At 38.8% G+C, this 27,707-nt stretch overlaps 1 protein-coding gene across 1 annotated transcript; it reads right to left on the reverse strand.

Annotated features, from left to right (window-relative positions):
- Positions 1-2,389: 2,389 nt before the first annotated feature.
- On the reverse strand, positions 2,390-11,062 carry LOC145981235 (arylalkylamine N-acetyltransferase-like 2). Its single transcript, XM_083114383.1, has 3 exons — positions 10,972-11,062; positions 7,621-7,940; positions 2,390-3,505 (listed from the first exon to the last, which is right to left on the reverse strand). Exons 2-3 carry the CDS (start codon positions 7,929-7,931, stop codon positions 3,112-3,114), a joined length of 705 nt encoding a protein of 234 aa, XP_082970509.1. The 5' UTR covers positions 7,932-7,940; positions 10,972-11,062; the 3' UTR covers positions 2,390-3,111.
- Between the last annotated feature and the right edge of the window lie 16,645 nt (positions 11,063-27,707).

Genomic DNA, 27,707 nt, shown 5'->3' on the forward strand with positions numbered 1-27,707 from the left:
AACAAGAGAAGAATTGCTACGTAACTACCATGATCAAATTTGATGAATCTTTTGGTCTAAATTACTTTCCTCAATATAGTGTGTAAAAGTATTTGTTTTCCCAAGCGCTATGTATATTTCTATTGAACCCTATCGAGAAATGTTTTTTTTCTAGTGGTCAGATGAAGATTTACTTCAGTAAGTGATCTCTTCCGTAATTGCATTGATTTTTCTATGCGAAAATTCCTTAATTTTTACCATTTTTCAGTGACTTCTTGAGTGAAAATTCTAGTTTTTTTCTGGGAAAGTTTAATGCAGAATGAACAAAAAATGTGCGTTCACTGTGAGTTTCAAAACTTTCACAAAAATACGAAAATCAAATGCAAAGATTCATGTGCACTTATCAATTTGGAAAACCCCCGTGAGCCAAGTAAATTGATCATTAATTAACCCTCATTCGTGACGTAGCAATCTTTTCAGTTAAAAACTTACAATATTAAAACGGCATATTAAAAATAATTCATTTGAATTAGGGATAACACAAAAATAAAAATAAAATAATCTTCACTGTTGTCGGTGTTTACATACCTTCTGTCGGCATCCTTAAATATATAATGTATCTTGTATCGAAAGAAGAAACAGGCTATTTCGTTTTGTGAAGGACGTTAATAGTGGCAAAGAAAGGAGGGAAGTTGAAAGTTGGGCAACTGTAAATGTCGAATTTTGGCATAACTTGCTTTCCGAATCTAAAAAGGCAAAATTATATTTGAGTTTTTCGAGGTTTTTTTACGTAATGGGGACTGGGCCTACAGTTTAAAGCGGAATCCGAACCTCTATGTGCCTCCACCGGGTATGCTACAAATTACATTTCAAATATTTCTCCTGCTAGGCGGCTTCCCTCCATGTAGCGCTAAGCCTTGCCCCTCTCCTAGGGGCGGCACTTGTTTCACAAATATAATTACTCTTGTAACCTAATAACTTTCGCTCCCTTTAGCACTGGTAAATAATTTCTTCCATACGTTTCATAATTATCGCATGAATTAAACAGAACAGTTATTTGCACGTTCACCTAATAAAGTAGTATGAAAATTCCTTCTTAACTTAAAGGGACAAGACAAAATATCCACTATACAAAGCGAAGTATACAGTGAGCAGTTGAAAGCATGAACAGAGAGATACAATGAAGAGAAGGGGGGACTTAAATGAGAGAGAAGTAGGACTGTCACAGGAAAGACAGAAGATATTATAGAGAGGAGAAAACCCTGAGCAGCAGCAGATCTTTGAGGTGTCAAGACATGCACATAGCCAGGGGGAGGGCTAAGGGGGATGAAGCTCCCCCCGAAATCCTAGACATATCTAATTTTAATAGCGTATAGTGGTAATTAATTTTACTTCCTTATCAGGATTAAACATCTCTTATAACAAGTTGAAATATACTGAGAAATTCATCTTCAAGGCTTCTCCCAACTTTTTCGACTTTAGATGGCGGCTGGTGATGGAGAATGAGCTCCCCACTCCTCCCGAAATAAAATCCTGGCTACGGGCCTGAGAGAGAGAGAGAGAGAGAGAGAGAGAGAGAGAGAGAGAGAGAGAGAGAGAGAGAGAGAGAGAGAGAGAGAGAAAGAAAGAGAGAGAGAGAGAGAGAGAAAGGGAATACAAGCAGAGGAGAAAAGTATGTAAAGGATATGCAAGAAAATGTACACCAGAAAAAATAAATGGGAAAAGAAATACAAACAAAATCCTGGGGGGCGGGAGGGGGGAGGGAGAGATTGCATGTTTGTGAAACTCATATGTATACTTTATATCTGCCCACCCTAATTTATCAATATATGGATCCTGCCCACCCTGTCAGAATTTTCTGGTGCCGCCCCTGCTGTGAAGTTCATGTAAACACTTTACTATACCGGAGACGGATTTCTTCAAATTTACAGGAGAAAGTACTTACGCAAATCATTTTCTGTAGCGTTGTTGATGTTCGGGAATGTAGTTTTGATCCATTTTAATGCGAATTCATGTGGTTTTCTACGAAAATATATTTCCGACGCGCTATTGCTGCTGCCGCCATTTGCTTTGTGCACGAGAGCACAATACGCTGCATATTGTCCGTATATGCTCAATTGAACGAAAGGAGTGCTAATGGAACCTAACCTAACAGGCCTAACCTAACTTAGTAGGCATACCTCGTCCCCGTGATGGTTCGTGGGGCTATCGTATGTAAGAAATAGACATTATTTTCGTTAGAAATCCATTATTTCACCTAAAGAAATGTTCTGAATAGTATGTTATCAATGTAAAAAATTGCAAAATAAATCATTGATAGGTGTCTCCGGTATAGTTAAGTAGTACCAAGTAAGGATAGTTCTTACAAATCACAACTATCAGTTTAAAGATATAAATAAAACTTTATTAGTGCGACTGTGTACAGTACATTAAGTATGTGCTGACAATCTTGAACAGTATACTTTGTACTCTGGATCATTTTACGTCTTACTTGGCAACTCTCTATGATACAAAACAACATGGCTGCAAAATAAATCTGAATATTTCAGGTTACATTACACACACACACAATCAACTTCAGACTAGAAGCGATATGATGTCGTGTGTTCAGAAACTTAGGCAGCTTGTTTATAAATGTAAACAATGATTCTTGTCATAAAATATTTTATGGTTTTCAAATACGCACTGTTCTCTTCCAGAAGGGAAAGACACGCTTTTAAAAAATAAATTTAACTCAAATGACATGAAAATGTATTTTCTCAGACAATTTGCTTACTGGTGTCTTTGCGACTGATTGTACGTGAAATTTCAGAAACAAGTTATGAAACTTTTTATGCAAAGTTTATGCTGGCAAACTATGCGAGGCCGCGCATAACGGTAGAGAACGGGAGAAAGCGAGTTGGCGGAGCAAAGCATTGCACGCTGCTTCAAAATGCTGATAGCTGCAGACGCGTTTTCCCCTCCATGCACTCACTTTCTCCTCTCACGCGTTCATTGGTCGAGCCCTCTCGAGCCACTATTTGCGCAGAGACTTGTTTTCTTTCGTTCGCTCCAGAGATTACGGGGACACTTACTGAATTGTGCAGGGGTGCAAAACCAGTATCTCCAGCACTGGCTTCAACTTCAAGAATATCACATCATCACTTCCAGCGCCATGAGACACGCCGACACATGCGGATCTACATCCTTGAACACCGCCTGACCGCCCTCTGTCGTGTAGTCTCTGTACCTCACCTCTGAGAGTGACGTCATCCCCAACCGCCTTGCTATCCTCTGCGAGTAGATCCCCGTGAAGACGCTTTTGCAAACGGACACCTTCGCCTCCCTCGCGAGGTCGACCATGGCGCTCATCAGTCTCTCGCCGATGCCCATCCCTCGACACTGGCGGTCGACGGACAGGGCGAGGATGTCGAGAACAGTGTCGACTCCGAAGTGCTCGAACAAGTCAACCTTGGACTCGACGTTTTCAAGAAATTCGACGATTTTCGCCGTTCCTGTACCCATGGTTGCATCGTTGTAAGTTTTCCTGCAAAATAATAATAATAATCATAATCATCATTGCTGTGATTGAACTGTAATATTATTAGTAAGAATGATATAATCAAGCTACGAAGAAGAAGAACAAATATGTGCAATAGTCTGTTTATTTTCTCGGGCACAATGTTGGACGAATGTTGAAAGATTATAATTAAACCTGGTTTTCAATTTTATAATTATGTGCAGAGTACAGAATGCACTTTATTTCGTCTATCCATATCTCACTTGTACATCGGCATTCCTACCTTTCGGACGTGTCAATAATAATAATGGTAATAATAATAATAATTTAATACACGGTGTCCATAAAAGAATATAACAATTATTCTCGGCCCCATGATGTGAAACGAGGATTGCTTCCATCACAAAACTAAGATTATCTCTCCAAGAAGAATATACACGTTCTCGATCTAGGTTACTGGGAGTGATGTGATCAGCACCACGCTACAGGGCTGGAGCACTATTGGCCAAAAGGCCGATATTTAAGCCTTTCCTTCTACTAATATTGCATAGTTAAAATATAGATAACACTGGGGAACAAAAAAAGATTTTATTTTGTGGCATAAAGTTTAATAACAGTTTCAGCACACAAAACAGCTGTGATTGACAATTGTATGATTGGTTCAGTTGAATTGACTCAAGTTTAAAAAATGAACACACCATGGAAAATGTAGGAGATAAAATTACTCCACGCTTTTCTCGGTAATATCAAAATTTGATAATGGGCTGAAATTCCTATTAAGAAACTTATTAATATATTTTTAAATTGTTGCTAGGCAATATATCTCCTATGTTTGTGGGATAGTCGTGCTAGAGAAAAGCATTGGACGATAAAAGTTTGGCCCCTAAGGGAAAATATTACAGTGGGAAAACCTAATATCATTCATGAACCGCTGATAGATAGGGACAAAATCATCCTTCCGCCACTGCATATTAAACTTGGGTTGATAAAACAGTTTGTCAAGGCCTTAGATACAAGTGTTGATTGTTTCAAATATATATGCCACACTTTTCCAGGACTAAGTATAGCAAAATTGAAGGCAGGAATCTTTGACGGATCACAAATTCGTACACTTATAAATTATGACAAATTTTACAACTTACATGTCTTACATCGAATCTGAGGCCTGGCTGAGCTTTGTGTCCGTCGCCAAAAACGTTTGGGGAAATCACAGAGCAGAAAACTACCGCGATATAGTTGGAAATATGTTGAAAAAGCTTTAGAAATTGGGAGCTAATATGAGTGTGAAGATACATTTTCTACATAGCCACATTGACAGATTCCCTGAGAACCTTGGTGATTTTAGTGAAGAACAGGGAGAAAGGTTCCATCAGGATATAAGGATAATGGAAAAAAGGTACCAGGGACGGTGGGATCGCCACGTGATGGCCGACTACTGTTGGAGCTTACAGAGGGATTGTCCTAAAAAGCAATACAGCAGGACATTGTATAGAAAACGTTTCACATAGTTTGTTACTTCATTGTGTACATATTTTCTTAATTATTATGATCATAGGCCTATATAAATTTATTTTTATCATAATTATTGTAATCACAAAAATAAATATTAAATTGTTGTTGGAATTTCATTTATATGTATGTCTTATGTTTCCACCATTTTGATTTAGTTGCATTTATTTCATAAATTAGAGCCAATTCAGGAAATATATTATTATATCATTATTCAGCAGCATGAAATCGCCCTAAATTAGCTCTCAAACACTGTGCCGCAATTTCACTGTTCCCTAGTAATAATTACAAAGACGGCAATAGAATAAAAATAAACATATGAAATTTGTAACTAATTTCTATAAGCGATTAAATATATACAACAATAAGAAATCAACCACATTACTGCTATAAAATAGATTTTTTTAATGGTAGCAGTGCGGTTACAACCAGTGAGAAAAATTTATCTTTGCTAGGTACAAATTTTTCATTTCTGATAAAAGTTTACGCAAGACTTCATAAACTATCATTATTTCCATTAACATACAGAATACATTAATTTATAAAAATACTAGAATCTACTCAAAGAATGAAAATAAATAGTAAATAACATCAAAATATATTAATGGTATCAAAATGTACGAAACTTTTCCTGACAACAAGGTAAACTTAAGCTGTGTAATTAGAATACATTTGAAAGGCACACGATGGAAAATTATTGATTGTTACTAAGCGAAATTAGATATGTTAATTATAGTACTTTTTTCGCGACAAAAAAGGGAGAAAGGCTTTCACTTTTTAAAAGAGCTTCAATCTAATACATGACTTGGTTGTCTTAAATTTCTAGCAACTTTGATATTTTTTATTAAAATTCTATTTTAACTCTTACCCTGGAATTGAGGTGGAAGAGATTTTCATGGTGGTATCGTTTGGATTCTGTGTGAATAGCGTGTTGAATTGTTTGTTTTTCTAGTTTGAGATCTAATTAATTGAAGTTTGATTTGAGAATAATAGTTCTAGAGTTACAAGATTAAATCTCTCTATACATTTTACATTTGATATGTGAAAGAGAAAAGCGAAATAAAAACGCTTGTGATTTCTCAAGATGGCTCAGGATGTGAAGATTAATGAAGAAAATGTAATGCAAGCAATCCAGAGTGAAATGAATGGGATTGTACCTGAACAGTTAGCGGAAATGGAAGTTAGTGATAAGACTTCTTTCAAAAGAGGTCGATCTAATGAAGAATGCACGGAACCTGAAGTGGAGAAAAACCCAAAAGATCCGAAAGTAAGTGCAAGTACAAAGGTTGGTGTTGCCAAATGTAGAAATGAGGAGGCATATGATATGTCTTTATATTATGAGAGACATCAAGGCCCATATATCGTGTTGGTGGACAGTACATTACCTGGATCACAGAGCTTGAATACGGTAAAATTAGGTTTAATTTGTGTAAGAAGAAGGTTGATGTTGAATTCGTTAAACAAAGTGGTTTGAATCAGGCAAAATTGACATTTCGCACAGCATATGATGCAAATAAATTTGCTAAAAATGAATTCATCAAGGAAAAATACCATTTAGAAGCCAGAATCCCTAAAGGTCTATTAGTGAGAGAAGGATTAATATATGGTGTGCCTACCGACATCCCAGTAGACGAGATAATCGAAGACATTAGAGCTGAAGTTCCAATAATAGATGTAATAAGGATGAAGAAAACTTTTTTCAATGAAGAGGGGGAAGTAAGGCAAGAACCTACTAAACTGATTAGTGTAACATTCCAATCTCAACAGTTACCAAAAGAAGTGAAGTTGTGGAGCCAAATATTTGAAGTGAAGCCAAAAGTAAGATCTGTGATTTTATGCAAGAAATGTTTCCATTTCTCACATCACAAACACAGTGTAAATCCTCTCCCGTGTGTTATAGGTGCGGTCAAGCGGAACATGGAATCTGCAATGCCAGTCCTAAATGTATTAATTGCAAGGGAAACCACTTATCTACCGATAAGTCTTGTGTAAGATGGGAGCAAGAGAGAGAAATACAAAGGCTGATTGCTTATAACAACATCTCCTATCAAGATGCAAGGAAACAAGTACTTTTTGGAATTGATTCACGAAATGAACAGCGAACATATGCGACCTCTGCTAAAGACTTTCCTAAATTGCTAGAGATAAGAAAGGAATTAATAAACAAGAACAGCCCTTGCACATCAGAAAGTCCTACTACAAACATATTTAATTCTGTTACAGATTGGGAAAATAGAAGAAATGACACATATCTGAGTAACCTCTGTTGGAAGAAAGTGCCACCAGAATCTGACCGGTCTTATGAAAGTTTTAAAAAACAACACGGGGAAAATTTTAGACTGCATTCTGCTTCACAATTGAGGAAAACAATTAAACCTGTTTTGATGAAGGACAAAAATAAACACAAGGATCCACCTATATGCCCGGGAATCAGTGCTGCCACAACCAGTGAGTATAATTTCCCTTTGCTAGGTACAAAATTTTCATTCTTGATAAAAAAATTACCCTTCATCTGAGAAAAATTGAAATCGTGAGCACAAAACTTCATAGACTCTGATACGCCATCTGGTATCTAGTGCTAACGCAAAACAGATACAACTATACCCATTACCAAAAAATACATATTGACTAACCTGCTGTCGTTTTCGGCTGATTCCTTGTGGATTATACGCAACGCGTTCAGTCCCACTATCCTGTCGCTCCTCTTTTCCACAGCTATTAGAGACACCCCATCCTCGAAGCAACTCGCCAGCACATTGGCAGCGTCCGCCATGTTTGATTCGTCGTCCGCCATCTTGAGCGAGCGAAAGAGCGGCTCGTCCCTTGCATAGCTCTGGTTAAAGTGCTCAACTGCCTCGTGCTGCCGCTCTGCGGGCAGATCTTGAACTACGATGTTTTCATCATCGTACCAGATACGCGGAGTTGGTCCAGGTCGAATTCTCATAGCTGGTTCCTAGTGAAAAGTATTGAAGGAGAGAGTATGTCAGTAAAACTATACAAATTAGCCCACAAAATTCATAATTGGGTAACAGTTCCGTATGTCGGAGACACATTTTTTCATTTTTACAGAAGAAACTACTTACGGAAATGAGTTTCTCTAAAGTTTCCAACGATCGTGGAGGTATTTTCTTTCCACGATGAAAGAAATCTATTTGACCGGGAAATCATATATTTTTCAAGAGAAATATCTCACCGACGCACAAGTGCCATTGCTTTCGCTACGTGAACCGGATGGTGCATACGTTTGATGACGTAACCCCCTGTCAGTGTTTCCAACCTCTTTTTTTAAACTATGCTTGCCTAACCTTATCGGAAATGGTTCGTGGGGCTATCCGTGAATGGTTTGTGGGACTATCCGTCAGCTACCCGTGCATAATGCACAATTTGCACACGTGACGAACACGATAGTAGGTATTTTTCGGTGAAGAAGGTTGGAAACACTGCATACCCACAACGTTAGTCAAGTTGTGCCCGCCATATTCTGTGTTACGGAAGCGAAGAAAGAAATAAAAAAAAATACTCTCTATCTGAAAAATTCTGTCTGTTTTCGTGTAAAAAAGCATAATGGCACCTTGAACTATGTTCCGCAATACACAATTGGTAAGTACGAACCATGCGAAACACAAAATATCCGATTTTAATGTGTCTCCGATATACGGAACTGTTACCCATAATTGTTCAAAATAATACGTACAATAATTTATATATATATAAGAGACAAGAATAAAGATCTATTTTCTTACCGTAAAAAGAAGATATGCCAGGTAAGGGGAGTCAGTAAAACCGTACAATGCGAGTCAAAATAAAATGATCCAAACAAAGGTGCTTTCGTTAAGGTAAAAGTTGTTTAGTTGTCTCTATAAGTCCACTTGATGCTCAGACAGGCTAATTGGGAGGGGATAAGAACCAATATTCAATGTGCCTTAATAGGCGATCGACAGTGTTAGTAAAAGCGATACAAATAATGAAGTAACTGTAGATGGAATACGAACCAGCGCGATAGAAATAAGAGGAAGAATTAGAATGAGACAAGTTAAGAATAGTGATGGAAAGGCACTTGGGAGGGTTGTAATTAGGAAATCTATTCTAACCAACATTCGCATACTTTTTAAATAAACATCATATTGTGCTACAAACACGAACCTTGCTGGTCGGGAGGTCTAGATATTTGCGTAACATAGTGCGAAAATAGAGATCATGGGTTCGAATCTCGGATTTGTTCTTATTACTTCTTCTCATTGTCGCAATAAACAAAACGGTGTAAATATACCACGTACTCGTAAAATGGGAAAAGCAAAGAAATAAACGTATTTTGTCTGAAATCATGGTAAACCAGCAAAATGTTACAAGATCACACGAGGTGAAACTGAATACTTGAACGCGAGTCTGAAGGTCTCGATTAGAAATTGGGAACAAATAAAAATGATAATAATAATAGTGATAATAATTGACGTTGAGAATTTAAAACTTACAGCAAGAAAAGAAAATATCTGGTACCAACGAAACAGTTGGTATGGTCTACATACAGTGCTGAGATACAAATTACGTGAAACTTCGACCTGGGCAGTTGCGAGGGACCATCCCCTCTGTCGCCGTTCGCGGCTGGCTCAAAATGAACAAGAACGAAAGGACTCTAATGGAATAGACTAACATGCACTACAAACAACAATCGCCAAACTGTCATAGCACAAAATTGCCAATCTCTAGCTTAATCAGTTTCGAGATTGCTACGTCGAACCTTTAGAGGAATGTTCTTAGCGTAAGTGGTAAGATATTTTATTGATTTTCTCACAGTATGAATAATGCAGTCAAAGATACGAGAAGTGGGTCAAACTTTCACTCTAAATCAATAAGCTTTTGAACGATTCCAGTACAGTAGCAGATACACACAGGACCTCGCCCGAAAGGTTCTGAGTTCGGGTCCCATTCATGCATATTATATTTTTTCATCAACACGTGAATTGAATCCAGTGTGATGGTTTCCTGGTTTGAATCCCGGGTAAGATATGAATGTTTGTGTTGATCTGTCCTGAATGAAAAAAAAATAGAAAATTTGTCTCGAATTGATATGATGTTGAGGTGGGGAAAACTCCCGCTTTAGGAGTTTTCCTTTCAATAATGATAATAAAAAAAGTGTTAAGCACAGCGCTATGACGCAAGCGTCTTGGGTTCGAATCCCGGCCTAGGGTGTTTTATGTGAGTGTCCCTTCATTAATTTCATCATATCATCACTCGTCCTCATAAGCCAAAAGCATGGATGTCCGAGGATTGTTTTCAGAAAAAAGCAAGCAATGTAATTTTTTCTTTCGAGAAGGGAAAAACGAGGAATATTTTGCCCAATAACAGTGTTGCTTTGCCTAGTCAAACACTCCTTCAACATGAAGTTATGCAACGCCCTCATAATAATTCACATACATTACTGTGATTGAAATGAAATAATGTGTGAAATATATAATTTTGGGTTGACTTTAATTTTCAGGGGGTCCGTGGCCTCCCCTTCACCCCTTCCGGACATCCACGAGTAGCAGAAAAGCGACTCAACGTAATTCAATCATTAAATTTATTTACTCACAAACAATTGAAATATCTAAACCTGTGAATGATGCAATAACTTGGTTCTAACGCTAACATAAACATCACAGTAATGCCAAATATTGGCGTGCCCAGTGGGATTAGGTGAGAGCTGTAACCCTTCCTACTCTGAAGCAGATAAAAAATAACTTCAGATCTGTTAAACGATCCTCAAATATAGAGAATGCTAAGACATATCCCCTCTCGCTATGAAATTCCTGGTCACGCTTTAAATTTTAAAACACTGAAGATTAATAAACTTCTTTTCGTAAAGTAACTCAAGAAGATCGATATTATAGCATATCTGAAGCTTTTACCTTGTTTTGCGCAACGCATTTGAGAAAGAAAATACTGCCTGCAGCAGTGCTTGTTAACATATAAAAAGAAAAAGAAAAATGAATTAGTTTGTTTACCTGTGTATTATCTGTTGCCGGCGAGCTCGAATTTGGCTTCAAAATATCTCACTTCTCTCGATTGTCTGTTGTCCTACTAAACGCTGCCAACTTTTGTAACGTGAAGGTCTAGCAAGCGATCGTAGCGCCACGCGACAGCCTATTCCGAAACTATTCCTACCTTATTGAGGAAGAAAGCGGGATATTACTTACCAGATAGGGAAATAAGCTGTGCTTTTTCCTTGGCGTCAAGTTTGTAACGTTTGACGTTCCGGGTTCTGAAGGTAGTCTACTTGGAATTGCAATCAGCAATCTTGGAACGGATGATTATAGTCATAACAGTGCATCGATCCTATGACGTCAATCTGGTAAAATGGTTATAGAACGTTGGCTCTTCCTTGTAGCCAAGCCCCGCTCCTTCATGGTCAAGGCCAGCCATTTTCATTTCAGCTTTTTTGACAATGTTTATATTTATAAACCTCACATCAACCATACCAAGTGCATTTTCCTGTTTCAATGGTTTCAAGTTCGCCAACTTGAAACTCTTCGAATCATTTCACATTGATTAAGGTGATGGCTGTCAAAGGTGGGCCACATCTACAAATAAGAAATAATTTTTATATATTTTCATTATGTGATTCATACAAGGAAAGTTCCATTCATATGCATCATTTTATCACGAAATTTACCTGTTACATTTTGAAAGGGTTTTAGGTTTTTAACCCTTTTCCCCCCTTTGCAGGTAAATAAGAAATAACAAGTTACGTCAGCGTTTCATTAAAAAATTCAAGAACGGATGAAGTTTATCTGGCCTAAAATAACCCATTTTGCTTGTTTTAGGTTCATGTGCCTAAATCAAACCTCTTTTAAAGTCCGTGTATATATTTTAAGGTTTTACAGGATAATATATATCATACAGAAGTATTTGCTCTGTTTGGTGGCGATAAAATACAATGAACCATTTTAATTTTTTTTGGGTCCTGCTTCAGAATTTTTAGAGCCTAATTTAAGATTTCTAGAACGTATTTTAGGATTTTTAGAGCCTATTTTAGGATTTTTAGAACCTATTTTAGGATTTTTAGAACCTATTTTAGGATTTTTAGAGCCTATTTTAGTATTTTTAGAACCTATTTTAGGATTTTTAGAGCCTATTTTAGGATTTTTAGAGCCAATTTTAGTATTTTTAGAGCCTATTTTAGGATTTTTAGAACCTATTTTAGGATTTTTAGAGCCTATTTTAGGATTTTTAGAACCTACTTCAGGATTTTTAGAGCCTATTTTAGGATTGTTAGAGCCTATTTTAGAATTTTTAGAACCTATTTTAGGATTTTTAGAGCCTATTTTATAATTTTTAGAACCTATTTTAGAATTTTTAGAGCCTATTTTAGGTACCTAGAAGCACACTTTTTAGAACCTAAAAATCCGAGGTCTAGAATGTATGTAATGTCCCACCTGAGAACAGTTTGGTTCAGTGGCACAAACTTTTGAAAACTAGAGATTCGTTTTATAATTGTTTGCAATACTATATTTATGTACAAATAGGTCCAGAATTTTCGCTGAAATACCTTTATTACTCCTGGCCAGAAAATGCAGATTTTTATATTTAAAAACAGTTTCAGGTCATTTCTGATAGAAATTCATGCATTGTATAGTGGCTCTTTTTGCCTATTTTGAAGGTAACTGCTTTTTTACTGCCTATACCTGGGAAATGCCGAAAAATTTGTCGATGTTTTTCTACTTTAGTGCCTTATTTTATATATTTGCGCTTTTTTGTCTGCCTATTTTGAGAGTTTTAGTGCCTATCGTTCCTGGAATATGGGCGGGAGAAACAAACATAACGTAGGCTTGCCTGGCGTTTCACGATGGTGGCGGTGAGGATTCAAAGGGTGTAATTGGAGGGCGCGTTTCTACCAGCCTGAAAGTTTGCCGGTTGTTGAACGGCCTCCATTGATTTGCTTTATTTTACTTCGCCTTTTGTGCCACTTTTGGATAATTTGCGAAGATGGGGATGAGTGATGATATGATGAAATTGATGAATGGACACTCACAAACATCCATGCCCAGGCTGGGATTCGAAACCAGGACGCCTGGCGTCGTAGCGCGACATGATAACCACTTCTCCATGGAGGACGGCTTGAACGGTCTCGAGTCCAGACAGGAAGGTGAAGCAACTTTCACCTCAATCTGGCAACCTTTTGACGCTTGGCGGAACCGAATCTTTGAAGAAGACTCGGGACTCTGTCAGTTGGTAGATGTTTCCATTCCTCCTGCAAAAGGACTAACAGCTCATAGTGTTTGGGCGGTTTGTCCTGGATCGCAATTGGAGCGCTAACTCATCCCTCAGATGTTTGAATGGGGTTGAGATCAGGACGCTGAGGTGGCCAGTCGAGTTCATTCGCTCCGATGTCATCAAACCACTCGATTGTGGTCCTTGCTTTATGGACGGGCGCGTTGTCATGCTGGAAATGAAAAGGGCCACTTCCGAACTGTTATCACAAGGTGGTAAGAAGGACGGAGTGGTCTAATATTGGACGATAGGCATCGGTATTAACTAAGGGTTGAACGCACTAAAACCAAGGGTTGAACGCACTAAAACCAAGGGGCCAACGCCATACCACAAGAAACAGCCCCATATTATTTCACCTGCGCCGAATTTCACGGATGGGACAAAAAAAACAAAACAACAACAACCGGAAAATACACTGCGGTAAGAATCGCTCCCCGGGCATTCCCCACGTCCACACACATACATCAAATGGCCAGGATGTGTGGCGTGAATCGTCACTCCACAGGATGTCTTCCCATTGTTCTAGGGACCACTGGAGACGTTCTTTGCACCAGTGTAATCGACGTTCCGGATAGTAATCATTGATTTATGTGGTGCAGCTCTCTCGTGGAATCCAGTGCCACCACCTATGGCCGGATGGTACGGGTACTGGCGTCACTTCCCGATGCCATTCCAGAGTTTGTGGCCAACGTGTCCAATGACGACTGCCAGTTTGACTTCGAGGGACTCGCCAATCCCTATCGGCGAATTTTCTTTTGCTTCCCTGGTAGCGGTTGTGGTTTTCTCACACCATTTTAACTTTTTGTGAAGTGTGTGGAGGTAAACCACATATGTGTATTCCTTGCTTCAATAAAGTTCTCTTGTAGTGATCACAGTTTTCAAGTGTTGACTGAAAATTTTCAAAACTTTTCAAAACTTTTGTGAAAACATTTGCAATGCAGTAGTGTAACTCATTTCGTTTACAAAAATATGAATATTATGTACTGTATGTACTGTATTATTTTGCCATTGTATGAATACACATTTAAAATGTATGCTAAAGATTATCTCGTAAGTTGGTGCATATTATAAAAAATATAAAATAATACAAAAATATAAATAAAATATTTAAAAAATAAAATGAAACATATATTTCACATAATTGGTGAAAATAGCGTAAAGGCAACAAATGCAAATATTGTCCCCATTCTTATAGGGACGCCTCGCCATACAGTTACATAGTTGCAAATAGCCTCAGTGTTGATGCACCAATACCACTGTTTAATTATATATACAAATACCACAAATAAATTAAAAATAAATAAATATATTAAAATGCTGTATTTAAATAATGAGCGAAATCAGTTTATTTACCCATAAGACGTTCTAAGGAATATACATGCTTCATATCAACAATAATAATAAATATAAAAAAATGGCTTTGCTGCTTATAAGTTGCCAAAAATGCATGTGCCGTTGGATTCTAGGCCTTTCCAATATGAAATATGCTGCGCGAAGGAGCGTTGGCCTGCCAGAGTGATTCGAATTAGACGTTACAACGTCGGTCCCATGGGACACTCGCGGCCTCATAAGAAATCTTGATGTCGGGTCCATGGAACCGGCACGGCAGTTAACGTGTTAAACTACTGTAATTGTATCTATTTTGAGGAACATGATTACGTAATACAGGTTATTTCTGTCATGAAGTGGTAAATTAACGAATCTGAAAGTTTGATTCTTAAATACACGTAAGAAGCGCTTTTTCCAAATCTGCATATCTTCCATCTTGTTGACGGCTGCGTTTTCTTGATTTACTACCCAATTTTCAATGTACAAGTGATGTCTAAATCTGCAGCTATTTCTGCTTTAGTTTTATGTGGATTAGCATCCACTTGACATCTAAATGTTACTTTCAGGTCAAGCATGTAGCTTTCCTCTTTTCTGTTCTCCATGGCCGACCACTTGCAACTGAAAACGTTCACTGAAGGAGCCACTGTTCTGTTTTTATTATGGAACACTGCAAATGTCAGATATAAAATCTTTCTCCTCTGATTTCCTGCCGCGCACGCCTCTGCTTGCCTTCTCTGTGCCGGCCTCCCCGATGGCGCAGTGGTAGTGCCGTCGCCTTGTAATCAAGGGGTTCAGGGTTCGATTCCCGGTGGAGGCACACAGTGGTTCGGATCCCACTTTAAACTGTAGGTCCAGTCCCGATTAGCTTTACTGTGCATAAAGTGGACTTAAAACACCAACTCAATCAGTCAATCAATCTGTGCCACCTCCTTGCAGCATTCGTCTTTCTCGCAACTCGAGACCTACCGTTGCCATATCCGCTTATCCTCTTTCGTATTTGTGTTTTTGTAACGAGACAAATGTATACTTCTGTCGGAGCTTGGTTACGTACAAATCAACTGTATTCTATAAAATTATTTAGGACTCATAACAGCGAATTACGTATAAATGCAATGCATTACGTCGTGAAGACGTGACGAAATTTCACATTCTCCTCCAGTGCAAAGAAACAAGGGAGGCAAGACAAAGATATATCAGGGAAATAAATGAAGCTAACATTGAGAATATAATGACAACCGTTATTAGGAGGGAGAGACCGAGAGAGGGGAGGCGCAAATAAGGAATCTGGGAACTTTCCTACACTATGTCTGGGCCAGGAGCGTATGTTCTAGCCTAGCTACGCTATCTGCGAAGCCTGAAGTCTAGAGAATAAAGTACAGGAGGAAAATCGATCAGAAATTGTGAATAAAATTATTCATATCGTTAAGATGATGATGCTGATTCTGGAGTTGGTAACCTGATTTTTTATGAGTTGGCAACCTGATTTCTTATGAGTTGGCAACCTGATTTCCTATGAGTTGGCAAACCTGATTTTTTATGAGTTGGCAACCTGATTTCCTATGAGTTGGTAACCTGATTTCTTATGAGTTGGCAACCTGATTTCTTATGAGTTTGCAACCTGATTTCTTAGGAGTTGGTAAATTTATTTCTATGCATAGCCTATAGCCTGACAAGTTAAGTCCCGATATGCGCAGATCGCTGCGGAGCACTTCCAATTACGTCATCCTCCCCACCACTCTTCTACTCACTGGTCTGGCGTTGAGAGTACCAGTGGTGCAAACTCAGCAAAATTAAGCTAAAACAAACCATTTTCACTGTTTAGCGTGACGGTGCATACAGGCTCCTATTATATCAGTGGTTCATTTTATTTAATCCGGCCTTTGAAAATGCATGCGGTGCGCCGATCGTAAAGTGTAGTATTACGCACGTGCGTTAAGGTTTATAACGAAGAGAAACTACAGGGCGAATGACTTGATTTTCTGACATCGAGCAGTGGCCTTTTTTTTTTTAACCGAGTGGGGTGGTGGTTCGTTTGTTTATCGTACAACAATCACTAAGAGAAGGAAATTTGATAACACGCTTGCCTGTGTTCTTTTCTAAAGCATTGAAATGTTCATGATCTTTACTATTGGCTGCAAGATTCTTACTTTGAAAGAGATGGACTTATGGACGAGCGTGTAGATGAACTGAATTAGATTTGGTGAAGCCGATTCAGACACGGACACAGATTCATCGATAGACACAGACTCGGATGAGTGGGAGAGTGAAACTGAAGAAGGAGAACTGGAAAACATTTAGAAGATGAGCTCAGTTCTATCGTTTATATATTTTTCATTTTTCTATCGTTTTATTTCATACATTTCTTATGCTGGTAAGAAATATCCCTAATATAACTTAATTCCTTTAAGGTTTAAAGGGAAAATATCAAAATGTATTTAGAATTTAGCTTAATCAATAGGTAGCGTAGGTGACGGATACTAATTCATGCCTTTCACATTCAAATTTCGTTGAAAATTCTCAGACAATTCCGCTCCCTCCAGGTTGCAACACTGCGAACGAACGTCGCCGCAGACAATGGAGTGGGGAAATGTGATGTGAGGTGCGCAAACAATGGATTGCCGTGTCTTGTTTTTAAACTTGTCAAGTTATAGGACCAATTGACATTGTGAGATGCCCAGATCTTGGACCCAATATACGCCACTGGTCTGGGCAAAGAAGCGAAGGGGCTACTAAATAAATAAATAAATAAATAAATAATTCTGAGAATAATTTAGGAATCACTCAGGTAAGAGTTTAGTGAAATACTGTAGTGAAACAGTGCAAGTGTAGTGAAAAGTAATGGAAATAAAAGACGGTGTTCGTGAATTGTGAACTCCCAAGCAGTGTGAATGAGGAAGTAGACTGCGAGGAGGAAGGGTGTAGGAAAATTGCACTAATTCTATTTCTTTCTTGTATGGTATGCACAGCTGTAAAGGCTCATACTTGAAATAAATTATATTCTATTCTACTGTACAAATAAGGTATAATATTATATTTTGCAGGTACCTACAGTAATTTACGTACAAAACAGAAATGCGCAGAACTAAGTTACGTATAATGCAGTCTCAACTGAAATATATAGTGTGTATATTTATATATGTGTGTGTGGGGGGAGGAAACTCTTATTTTGTTAATGAAAACTATGATCCTTTCAATTTCAAAACCCCTAACGAAATTTCTTTGCCCTGGGTACACCATGTAGATGTTACGTAGAGCGAGCAGCTAATTTCGGTGCACATTAACAACTTCAAAAGCAATCGTACTCTGCTGGATGTAGTTGCTTCTTCGACCGCTAGATGGCAGAAAGCAAAAGAAACTGGTCTGTAATGAAGCCCCTCTTACGGAATGTCTTTGAACTAGCTCTGCCTTACAAGCGCAAATAAGTCACTTCCCTCAATTCTGTCTTGCTTACATCAAGATTCGGATCACGTTTAGAGCGTGCGAGTCGACGAGCACTCGATTCCAGAGATAGCCGCTCCCTCTAGGAGGCTGGCAGTGGCGCAGGAACGGGGGGTACAGGGGTACATTGTACCCCCCTAAATTTTTGAAGTGGGGTACTGTACCCCCTAAATCCGTAAATCGAGTTGTACCCCCTGTACCCCCCCCCCCCTTGGTAATTTGACAGCAGACGCAAGGTGCTACTGTAAAAATAACCTATTTTCAGTTCACCCAATAAAAAACTGTATATTGTTTATAACTTATAAACACAGAAATTCAAACCATTCTAAACTTATTCTACTATTGAGCGACCACAAGGAAAAAACCTTGGACGAAAAGTCCCCGCGCAGCTTTCCCTTCTTCCGTTAAGCTCGGGTCATAAGGAAACATGGTATACTTTTTCCCCTCCCCTTCTCGCGAGAGTATGGTGCACAGGAGTCGTGGGTGTGCGTAGGTTGTTTTCCTTGTGGTTCCACTATACATTGTGGTTGCTAATAGTTAGCTCATTGACCTAAGTTCTTGGAAACCTCTTTAAGGAGATGAAAATTATTTACAATGTGTGTGGAACGATGGAATTAGATTTGCTCTCAGAAAATCACGCTGCAGAAGAATGCTCCTTTGCGTAGGGGGGGGGTTACACTTTTCTAAAGAAATGGTCGCGTCGATTCGAAGATAAGATCCCATTTTCTTTTGAATATTTAAAATGGAATTTTCCAAAACGAAATACTTACACGAACGAGACGAGACACTACAGACCAACTTGGAGGGTACAATGTACTGCTGTTCCTCACCCATATTTTTCATAACTTTGTAAGGGGATGTTCGGAAAACTATAGTTAGACCTATATATTAAGAGATTTTGAAAATAGAGTCCCGATTAGCCTGTCTGAGCATGAAGTGAATCTAGAATAAGTTTTAATGACTTCCGAGTGGAAACACAAAACAAAAATTAACACAAACAAGAATGAGAAGGACCTCGCCACGCAGAAGACGAGATGAGGCTACGACAATTTTCGACTCATCGCATCGCGATATCATTCCTAGGTGAAATGAAATATTTCCTAGACATTTAAACAAGGTGCAATTTGCGATATTATCAGAGGGGGGAGAGATTAATTTTACCTATGTATTAGGTATACTTATAATTGGACATTAATTGCTTAAAATCTAATTTTGGTATCGAATGCAACACAAACACAACGCCATTTTAAGTTAAACCCTAAAGTCAATCTGTAAGAAAATTACATTAGTCAGATAAATGCACGAGATAAATGAAACTCACTGCAGGTTCTATTGGTAGATTTTGGATTGGATTCACAAGGTCTTTGAGTGAGATGAGAATGTTTGATTAATTTATTTGGTTTATTTTACTTCGCATTTCTGCCACTTTTGGCTAATCGCAAAGATGAGGATGGTCGATGATATCATGAAATTGATGAACACTCACATGCCCAACCTGGGACCTCTGGCGTCAAAGCGCGCTATGCCAGCCGGCGAGATGGGAATGTGTTTTGGATTTTCTTTTTCTTTATCTTTTCACATAAACGAGAAATTGACATGTCACCCTAAAACACACGCATGTATCTGCTTTTAATACTACTACATACGAAAGGAAACCTTGGGCGGTTCTTCATATTGTCCACCAAAGATTGAAACGAAAAAAAAACCAAAAACATTTTGAGGCGTATGCCTTTCCTTGCTTCCTCTGACATCTGAAGGATTTCGGTTTTGTATATGTAATTATAGTACTTTCAGTGCTTGAAGAGTGTCATTAGGTACAGCTAATTATATAACAAATAAATGCTTTGTCAAATGTTTCACAAATATTTCAAAGTTAGACTTCTTACGAGTTGATCGGGAACCATCTCAACTCAGTTTTTTTTCTTTTTTTAATACCACGCCCTACAGATGTCTGAGTAAATACCAAATACGTGGCCTCTAAAAGACATTGGATGTGGTACACATCTGCCATAAATTGTTTAAAGATATTTTTATGCGTAGCTATGGGAATTTAAAATTAGAATGAACTGAACTGAAGTGGAACTCTATAAGTATGATATATTCAATAATGTGGTTTCTATATCCAGTGGGTGGGAGATTCCTGGTTGGGGTGGCTCAAGATCCTCCTCACCCCCTTTAATCTCAACCTGCATTAAAATGAATAGATGTATCTTTGTTCGCAATTTTCACATTTCGAACTCCTGATTTTCCTTTCCGTTAAATTCAAATAAGGCCAGAACGAAGTCCAGAGCTTTATATGTTTCAGAATTGTTATCTGGTTTTAAAATCTGTTTAAAAAACATAAATTCTAAGAAAAACAAAGAAAAAATAGTTATGCAAATTTTGAATTAAATAACAGGACATTCGTGTGTGCTGTTCTAAAATAGAATATTTCCCATGCATTCACATTATACCTAAGTATCAAGGTCGTATTTAGGAGGGTGTCCGGACACTCCCCCGAAAGACTTAACAAGAAGTAAAAGTAAATAATCAAAATATAATTGTTTAGCATTTGTTATATAATCGATGGTTATTTCCGCTGAACTTATTGGAAGGCAAGGAAATTGGCTCATACGGCTTTGAAGGGTTCCAAAAGATTTATGCACACAACTAATGATAATATCCATAAAACATTAATCAGAAACTTTACTTTTCGTTAATTGGATCTAACTCCTTGTTTGTTATTCAATAAATATTCAATTATTTCTCTATTTGACATTAAATTCCTTTCAAATCTTGACTATCTTAACTACACGTAAGATAGATAATAAATATATGCTTTTATATCTCTATTCTTTTACTATCTTTTACCTATTCATGTAATAACAACAATACAATATTAATTAACTTACATATTATATTAATATTTTAATTTAATTAAATATAATTATTATAATTATTTATTATTATTATTGCATCACTTGGTTGGACTCCCGAAATGTATTTCTAGGTGCAGTAGTATGTGTGTTTATATATATGGGAGGCTGAATTTTGTACCCCCCAAAATGAAAAACGTTCCTGCGCCACTGGAGGCTGGTGACTAGCTGGTATTGAGTATTTTTGTCAACACTGCGTGAAAATAGAGTGATACATTCATGCACGCATTCATAAAATATGAAGGGGTGGGCGCAAGCCCGCATCCACGATTTTTAGCGCGGGAATAGGGGGCAGATGTATAGATGCTGAGAAAAAGTGAATATGCAAAAGTTTTTTGGAGTATTAGATGTGACCATGAATGTTATCGTAGTATTGCAGTTAGAGCTAGCTAGATATACAATTTTGGAGTTACAATATTGTTGTCAGCAGTGGCGGCCGGCGGCAAGTATGATGGAAACTGCCAACGTGATCAAGAAATCGAAAAAAAACCCTCCGCAATGCGCCCGCTCCCTCCTTGAGGTTGCCCCACTGGCCAAGATGTTTATCCTCGTTTGGTAACGTGGAAAACAGTGTGTGTTTAAGTAATAACACACTAATACGATTCATCTTCACTCACTAACAGGACACTTAACTAAAAACACAATTACAAGAGGAAGGGAAAACAAATCTTCTCACCTTCTCCTCCCCCATGCACACGTATTCCAACTGGATGTTGAAAATATTCTAGACATTTGATGTAAAAAGAAATTGTCGAAATGCCAAAGAAAACTCGCATCACCATAGTATTTTTTAGTTTTATATTTTTAAAAAGTCTGGATGGCCCTCTAGGTGCATCTATCTATTATCAAAATGTTCATTTAACTTTGGAAAAATACTAGGTTCGTTTCTCCAAAAGTTGGCAGAAAAGTAGATAGTACCTTTTTCAAGAATTACTTCCCCAACGTGTCTTACAAATCCGTCGTATTTAGCGACTTAACTCTGAAGATAGCAACTCTGTCAACACTGCGAAAGTTCCCTCGCTGTGCCAAAGCGAAAACGGGCACGGCTGGTGTCTTATGGGCTAACCCCATTGGCTAACACCACCCCCTGACACCTTCTTCCCGGCTCATGGTGGAAATGTTACTCGCTGAGACTTCTCACGTGTTTCAACTTGGTTAGGCCAGCTCTCGAGTGGCGCGGACCGCTGCCTCGCCGAGGGTACGAAATAGCTGGCGATGCAGTGAGGAGGTTGGGGCTGTTCATATCTAGTCTGTGGTTGGGGCGGTCGTCAGGTCAGCTTGACCGATTGCAAGATTCGAATCTCCTTGTCTGTAAACTATCAATGTATTAATTTAACAATACTTGGGCTATGTATGCATTTCTTCTGAGGGTAGTGCCATGGCAAGGCGGCTCTCCCCCTTGAGCCGCCCCTGGTTGTCAGTGACGTGCCCAGGATTTTCGAAAAAGGGGGGATACTTCTTTTGAGTAGTCAGTCCTCATTTTGCCAACCTTTTTCTTCTTTTGATATTCTTTTTTTAAGGAATACTGGGCCAGAGGGGTTATGACACCCCACCACCCACCCTTCTTTTGAGCACGTCGCTGATTATGGTCTAAAGGAGAATTCACACCGAAGAGATGTTACCCTGCCCCCGTGTCAGGGCAACAGTGTTTCTTTTCCTTATTGAAATATTTATTAATATGTTAATTAATTGGGTAATCAAGTGTATAAACATATATATGTGATTAGTGTAAATCAATTTATTATGCATTTTTAGGTTCATATTATTCCATGTATAAATACCATGTAGCTCTCTGTTCTTGGTTCGTGTTTCGAACGTTCAGAAGAAAGGCGGGCAGTTTAGCTGTTAAAGATTAAAAATTTTGAAAGAAGGGCCGTTGGCAACAGACGCCAACCAAACGTATATAAACTCCCAGATGAGAGTAGGGGAGGTGGGCTGTTGGAACTGAGACTTGGAAGGGAGAGGCTGTTTTTGCTTCGGTTAGCTAGGACCGGAGGACAGGTCTCCCGAAACGGATGCTGTAAGAGATTGGATTGCCGGGCAAGCTAGTGCCTTGGTGTCCAGTTTACAGGTAAAAGGGTAGTTGTACTGGATGTTATTTTGAAGTAATTACGGTGCGCCGGGCAGCCTAGTGCCTTGTCACCGTGGAGGTTGAGAAATGTACACGTCGGGCGGCCTAGCGCCTGTTAAGACGTTTCTTGGAGTAACGCGAGTCTACCTTGTGACAAGCGTACTCCCGATGTAATTCATGCAATGTAAAGCATCCAGGTACAAACAATAGAGATTTCCAACATCAAAAATTAGAGTTTTGGCCCGATAAATAATTAGAGAAATGAACGTTCGGAAACGACTTGTATATACTTTAAATTTTACGTTAATTAAACTATAGAAATTATCCAAAATTTCCGTTTTTAATTTCACAAAAGCTGGACAAGGTAATTTATCCCCCTGATCATAAAGGTTTCGCAAAAGGTTTTCCGTTGTCTCTTGTAGTTAATTATATAATTATGTTGACTTGTAGCAACCCACGTGCATTGTCGTACAAAGAAAGATACCCCTAGACAAATCTGAGCCGAGTACGAAGTGCACCGAACCTCGAGTGCGGAGGTAAAGTGTGGGGGGCAGGCGAGTAACATATTTATTTGTGGGCTCTGTCCGGGATTGAACTTATTTATTTGGGGTCTCTGTCCGCGATTGAACTTATTTTCTTTGAAGGCGTGTCGCAGGATATCGAACGAGATTTTTTGATTTGAAAGTTAAGGAGAGAAACGGACGAGGATCGAACCGATGATCTTGCGAAACAGAAAAGGGGAAGTTACAAGAATGTCGCAGAACTCGAGTAGGTCCAGCCCGACCGCGTCAGAACTTTCTGTTGTTGAGGAACAGAGGTGCGTTCCAAGAGTGACAATGGAGGAAATCCGTTTGCCGCTTCCGACATTTGAGGGAAATGTAGGGAAGGAAGATGCTTTTTCGTATCTGGATAGGATTCAAGATTACGCGAGAACGCTGAAAATTGCTGAAGATGATCTTCTGAAGCAGTTTATTCCTCTTTCGTTGCGAAATGAAGCGAGGGAGTGGTTTTTGTTCACGGAACCGTTCGGTGATTTTTCACAATTCAGGCATAAATTCTTGCAGACTTTTCACGGATTGGATTATCAGAGAGAAGCAGAGTTATTTTTGTCTCATTCAACTTGCTAACGAGGGATTGGCGGAATACGTTCGCAAAGTTGACAGGCATTTTAGTAGGATAAAGAATTCGGCTTCTGCACAGGAGAGAATTGACTTTGTGAAATCGCACTGCAATCCGATATTTAGGGATTATTTGTACAACAAGACATTCACTTCTATGAGAGAAATGTGCGAGTACGCCCTCGAACTACAAACGGAGTTTTTGGAAAGGCAGAGATTCAAATCTTTCGTTTCGGAAGACGAAATTTACAGCTGGTCGTTGAGAAAGTCATTTAACCAGGAATGCGAAGAGGAGGGGGAAAGAAAGAAATCTGATATTTTCTTGGACCCTGTGAGCATTGGTTTTGACCGCCCGAAAGTCGAGCGCTTGAGGGCTGAACATGTGGTTTCACACCCTCCACCCTCGCGGCTTGCGGTGAGGGATGAAAACAAACAGAACCGCTTTTCGAAGGAAAATTGCCAGAGAAATAAATTATGCTACGCTTGTGGACAGAAAGGTTGCAGAGCTTCAAATCACCGTAGGGAAAACAAGATTAATGAACGTGGGAAGGAAATAACAAAAAACTCGTAGAGTCGCCACGAATTTGTCAAGTTCGTGGCGTGGAAACTGCAAATTTTACGCGGAAGGAAAATTTTTCACCTCACAATGTAAATGTAAAAGATGTAAGGGAACCTATCGTTTTATGCAACGTAGCTAATGTAGAAGTACACGCATGTATTGATACGGCGTCGTCCAATAACTTTGTGTCTTTGGAGGTTTTCGAGAAAATGAAGGCAAATGGAGTGAAATTGAAGGGTTGCAGAACTAAAGTAATACTTGCTGAAGGAAATGTGGAATCTTTGGGGAGCGCTTACGTGAATATTAAGTTTCACGGACACAAGGCTCGGGATCAGATATTTGTGTTATCTAATGCTAATCATGAAATGTTAATGGGAAGGACATTGATGGCTAAGCTGAGACTTATACCCATGATTCATCGTAACGGGTGGGCAATTGAGCCTGATCTTTCGAAAATCGTGCCTTTTGATTCGCCGCCGACACGTGACAGCGTTGATGCTGTTGGTTCAAGGGGACTGGGTTCGACCACGGATGGAGTCGAAGGGGTCCGAGAGAACGTTTCTGCTTGCGGAGCGGAGACACGTAGCAGCCACATCAAAGAGGTGGGGGTTGACGAAGAGAGAAGGATTGCCATGCTGATGGAGGGTACCGATATCTCAGAGGAAAACAAGCCGAAATTGATTGCCATACTGAGAAGGCATATTGATGTTTTTCAAGATAAACCGGGATTAGCAAAGGATTACGAGGTTCGTTTGGATGTGAATAACGAGAAGCCGTTCCGAGCGAAACCTAGGCCACTTTCTGAGCAAAAGAGGAAATTAATGAATCAGGCGATTGAGCAGATGCTTGAAGACGGGATCATTGAAAGGGGTGATACAGATTACCTTTCACCGCCTATCCTTCATGTGAAGAGAGATAACACATGTAAAGTGATCATCGACAGCAAAGGCTTGAATAAGAGATTACAGGCTAGACGTAGAGAAATACCTGATATTAGGTCGACAATATGTAAGCTTTCTGGGGGAACTATATTTACAGTTCTGGATATTCCGTTTGCATTTGCAAATATGCAGATTTCTGAAGATACAAGAAAATATGCAGGTTTCTTGACAGAAATGGGAACGTTTAGATACAAAAGGTTATTTTATGGCTGTCGTAGTGGACCTTTTCACCTTGCGGAACTGATGCAGAAGACGCTAGGAGAGCATTATCAAACTGATGCAATATGTTATTATGATGACGTAGTGATTGCTAACGCTACCGAGGAAGAACAACTGAGAGTGTTGGATTCTGTCCTGGGAAAGATGAAAGACAAAGGACTGACGATTAGCTATCGAAAGTCGCGTCTCTTCAGAAAGAAAATCGATTTTCTTGGGTTTACAGTTTCAGAAAATACTATATCTTGTGCGGAAAGTAAGAGGAAACAGGCAGAGCAATTGCAGCGCCCGAGAAATATCAAGCAGGTTAGGAGACTAGTAGGTTTCTTAAATTTTCTGTCGGATTTCATAAAGGACCAAGCAAATATATCCAAACCGATCACGGACTTGTTACAAGGAAATAGGACATTTTCTTGGGGAAAAGAACAAGAAGAGAGTTTGCAGAAGTTGAAGGATGCAATTGTAAATAGCCCTGATCTCAAGATTCCTGACGTTTCGAAACCGTTTCACTTGTTTGTAGCAGGGTTGGCATGTTTAAAACAAAAGTGTTTAAAACACTTTGTTTTAAACGTTTAAAACACACGGCTTTGTTTTTTTTACAAATGTTTTAAACGTTTAAAACAATGTGTTTTAAACATGTTTTTTTTAGAAGTGTTTAAAACACATTTTGGTACTTGATATTTTATAGTCTGTGATATTTTTTTTGTTTGGCAACTCTGTCTTTTCATTGAATCAGTGTCAATTAATCCGTGCTTACGGGTATCACTTATCGCACAACACTTGAGCAACCTTATGTTCTGACATCACGGGAGGGAGCTTTTTAATTTTGGCCGAGTCTGCTGCCACGCGCGTGTCAGCAGTAAGAATAAGCGTCATATTTACTCCTGCCACGTAATTCGTCTGCTAAGAGGATGTTACAAATCTTAACAACAGCTGAAGACGATAAAATTGCAAGTATATGACTAGTGGGAATCAATGTACAGGTAATTTAGAACCTTTTTCTTAGCATTAAAATAATATAACTTAATGAGTCTAACAGAACCTAACCTAACTACGAGAACATTTAGGTTTATTATTAGAAGAATGCTAAGGGGCCTAATTTTAAAACATTTTTGTGTAATTAATCGCTAAAACTTCACAGTATGTGTTACGGACGTAATTGCATACATAGCATGATGAAATCACGATAAAACAGTCTGCTGCCACGCGCATGTCTCTTTTGGGTTACAGCAGAAAAAGAACGTGGCAGCAGACACTACCTTTAATTTTAGCTAAATGCCTACGTTGTTATGTTATGCAGGCTAGCTATGTATGCACAACGTAGCAACACTGTTGTGCGACAAGAAGGGCCCGTGCTTTACTGTAGAAATCGAAACTTCTCAGTTCTTTGTTTCGTACCGTCCTGTAAGTTTGAGACTGGTGGAAGTATCTGAATACACAATGCGTGATTTTGATCATGACGTGAATTTTTTTTTCTCTTGCGATATGATTCATTGGTTTGTATAACTGAATGAAGCGCAGACGCTTACTTTTGGTAACACAATTTTGTACTTTGGATAGATAAATTGATCTGGAGAATCTATTATGACACTGCTGGTTGTTTTCTCATATATAAACTGTTCAGGCAGCAGGAAATATTTCACCCTTATTTTTCCACGACGAAGATAGTAATTCTATAATATTTAGTTTCTTGAAATTTAGATGAATATGAATCCTAACCTACTTCAGCAGTGGCGGAAAAAGGGGGCTGTTACCCCCTACTTTTGTCCCTGCAGTAGAATTGTGCGGGATCCCGAAAAGTCGGTACCGGGATCGGGGGGGGGGGGGGGGAATCCCGTCCAATCCCGACTTTTCGGGGTCCCAAGCAGTAGGGAAATACAGAA

Source organism: Lepisma saccharinum, chromosome 29 (genome assembly GCF_977018435.1).
Source record: "Lepisma saccharinum chromosome 29, izLepSacc3.1, whole genome shotgun sequence".
In the NCBI taxonomy this organism is placed as follows: Eukaryota; Metazoa; Arthropoda; class Insecta; order Zygentoma; family Lepismatidae; genus Lepisma; species Lepisma saccharinum.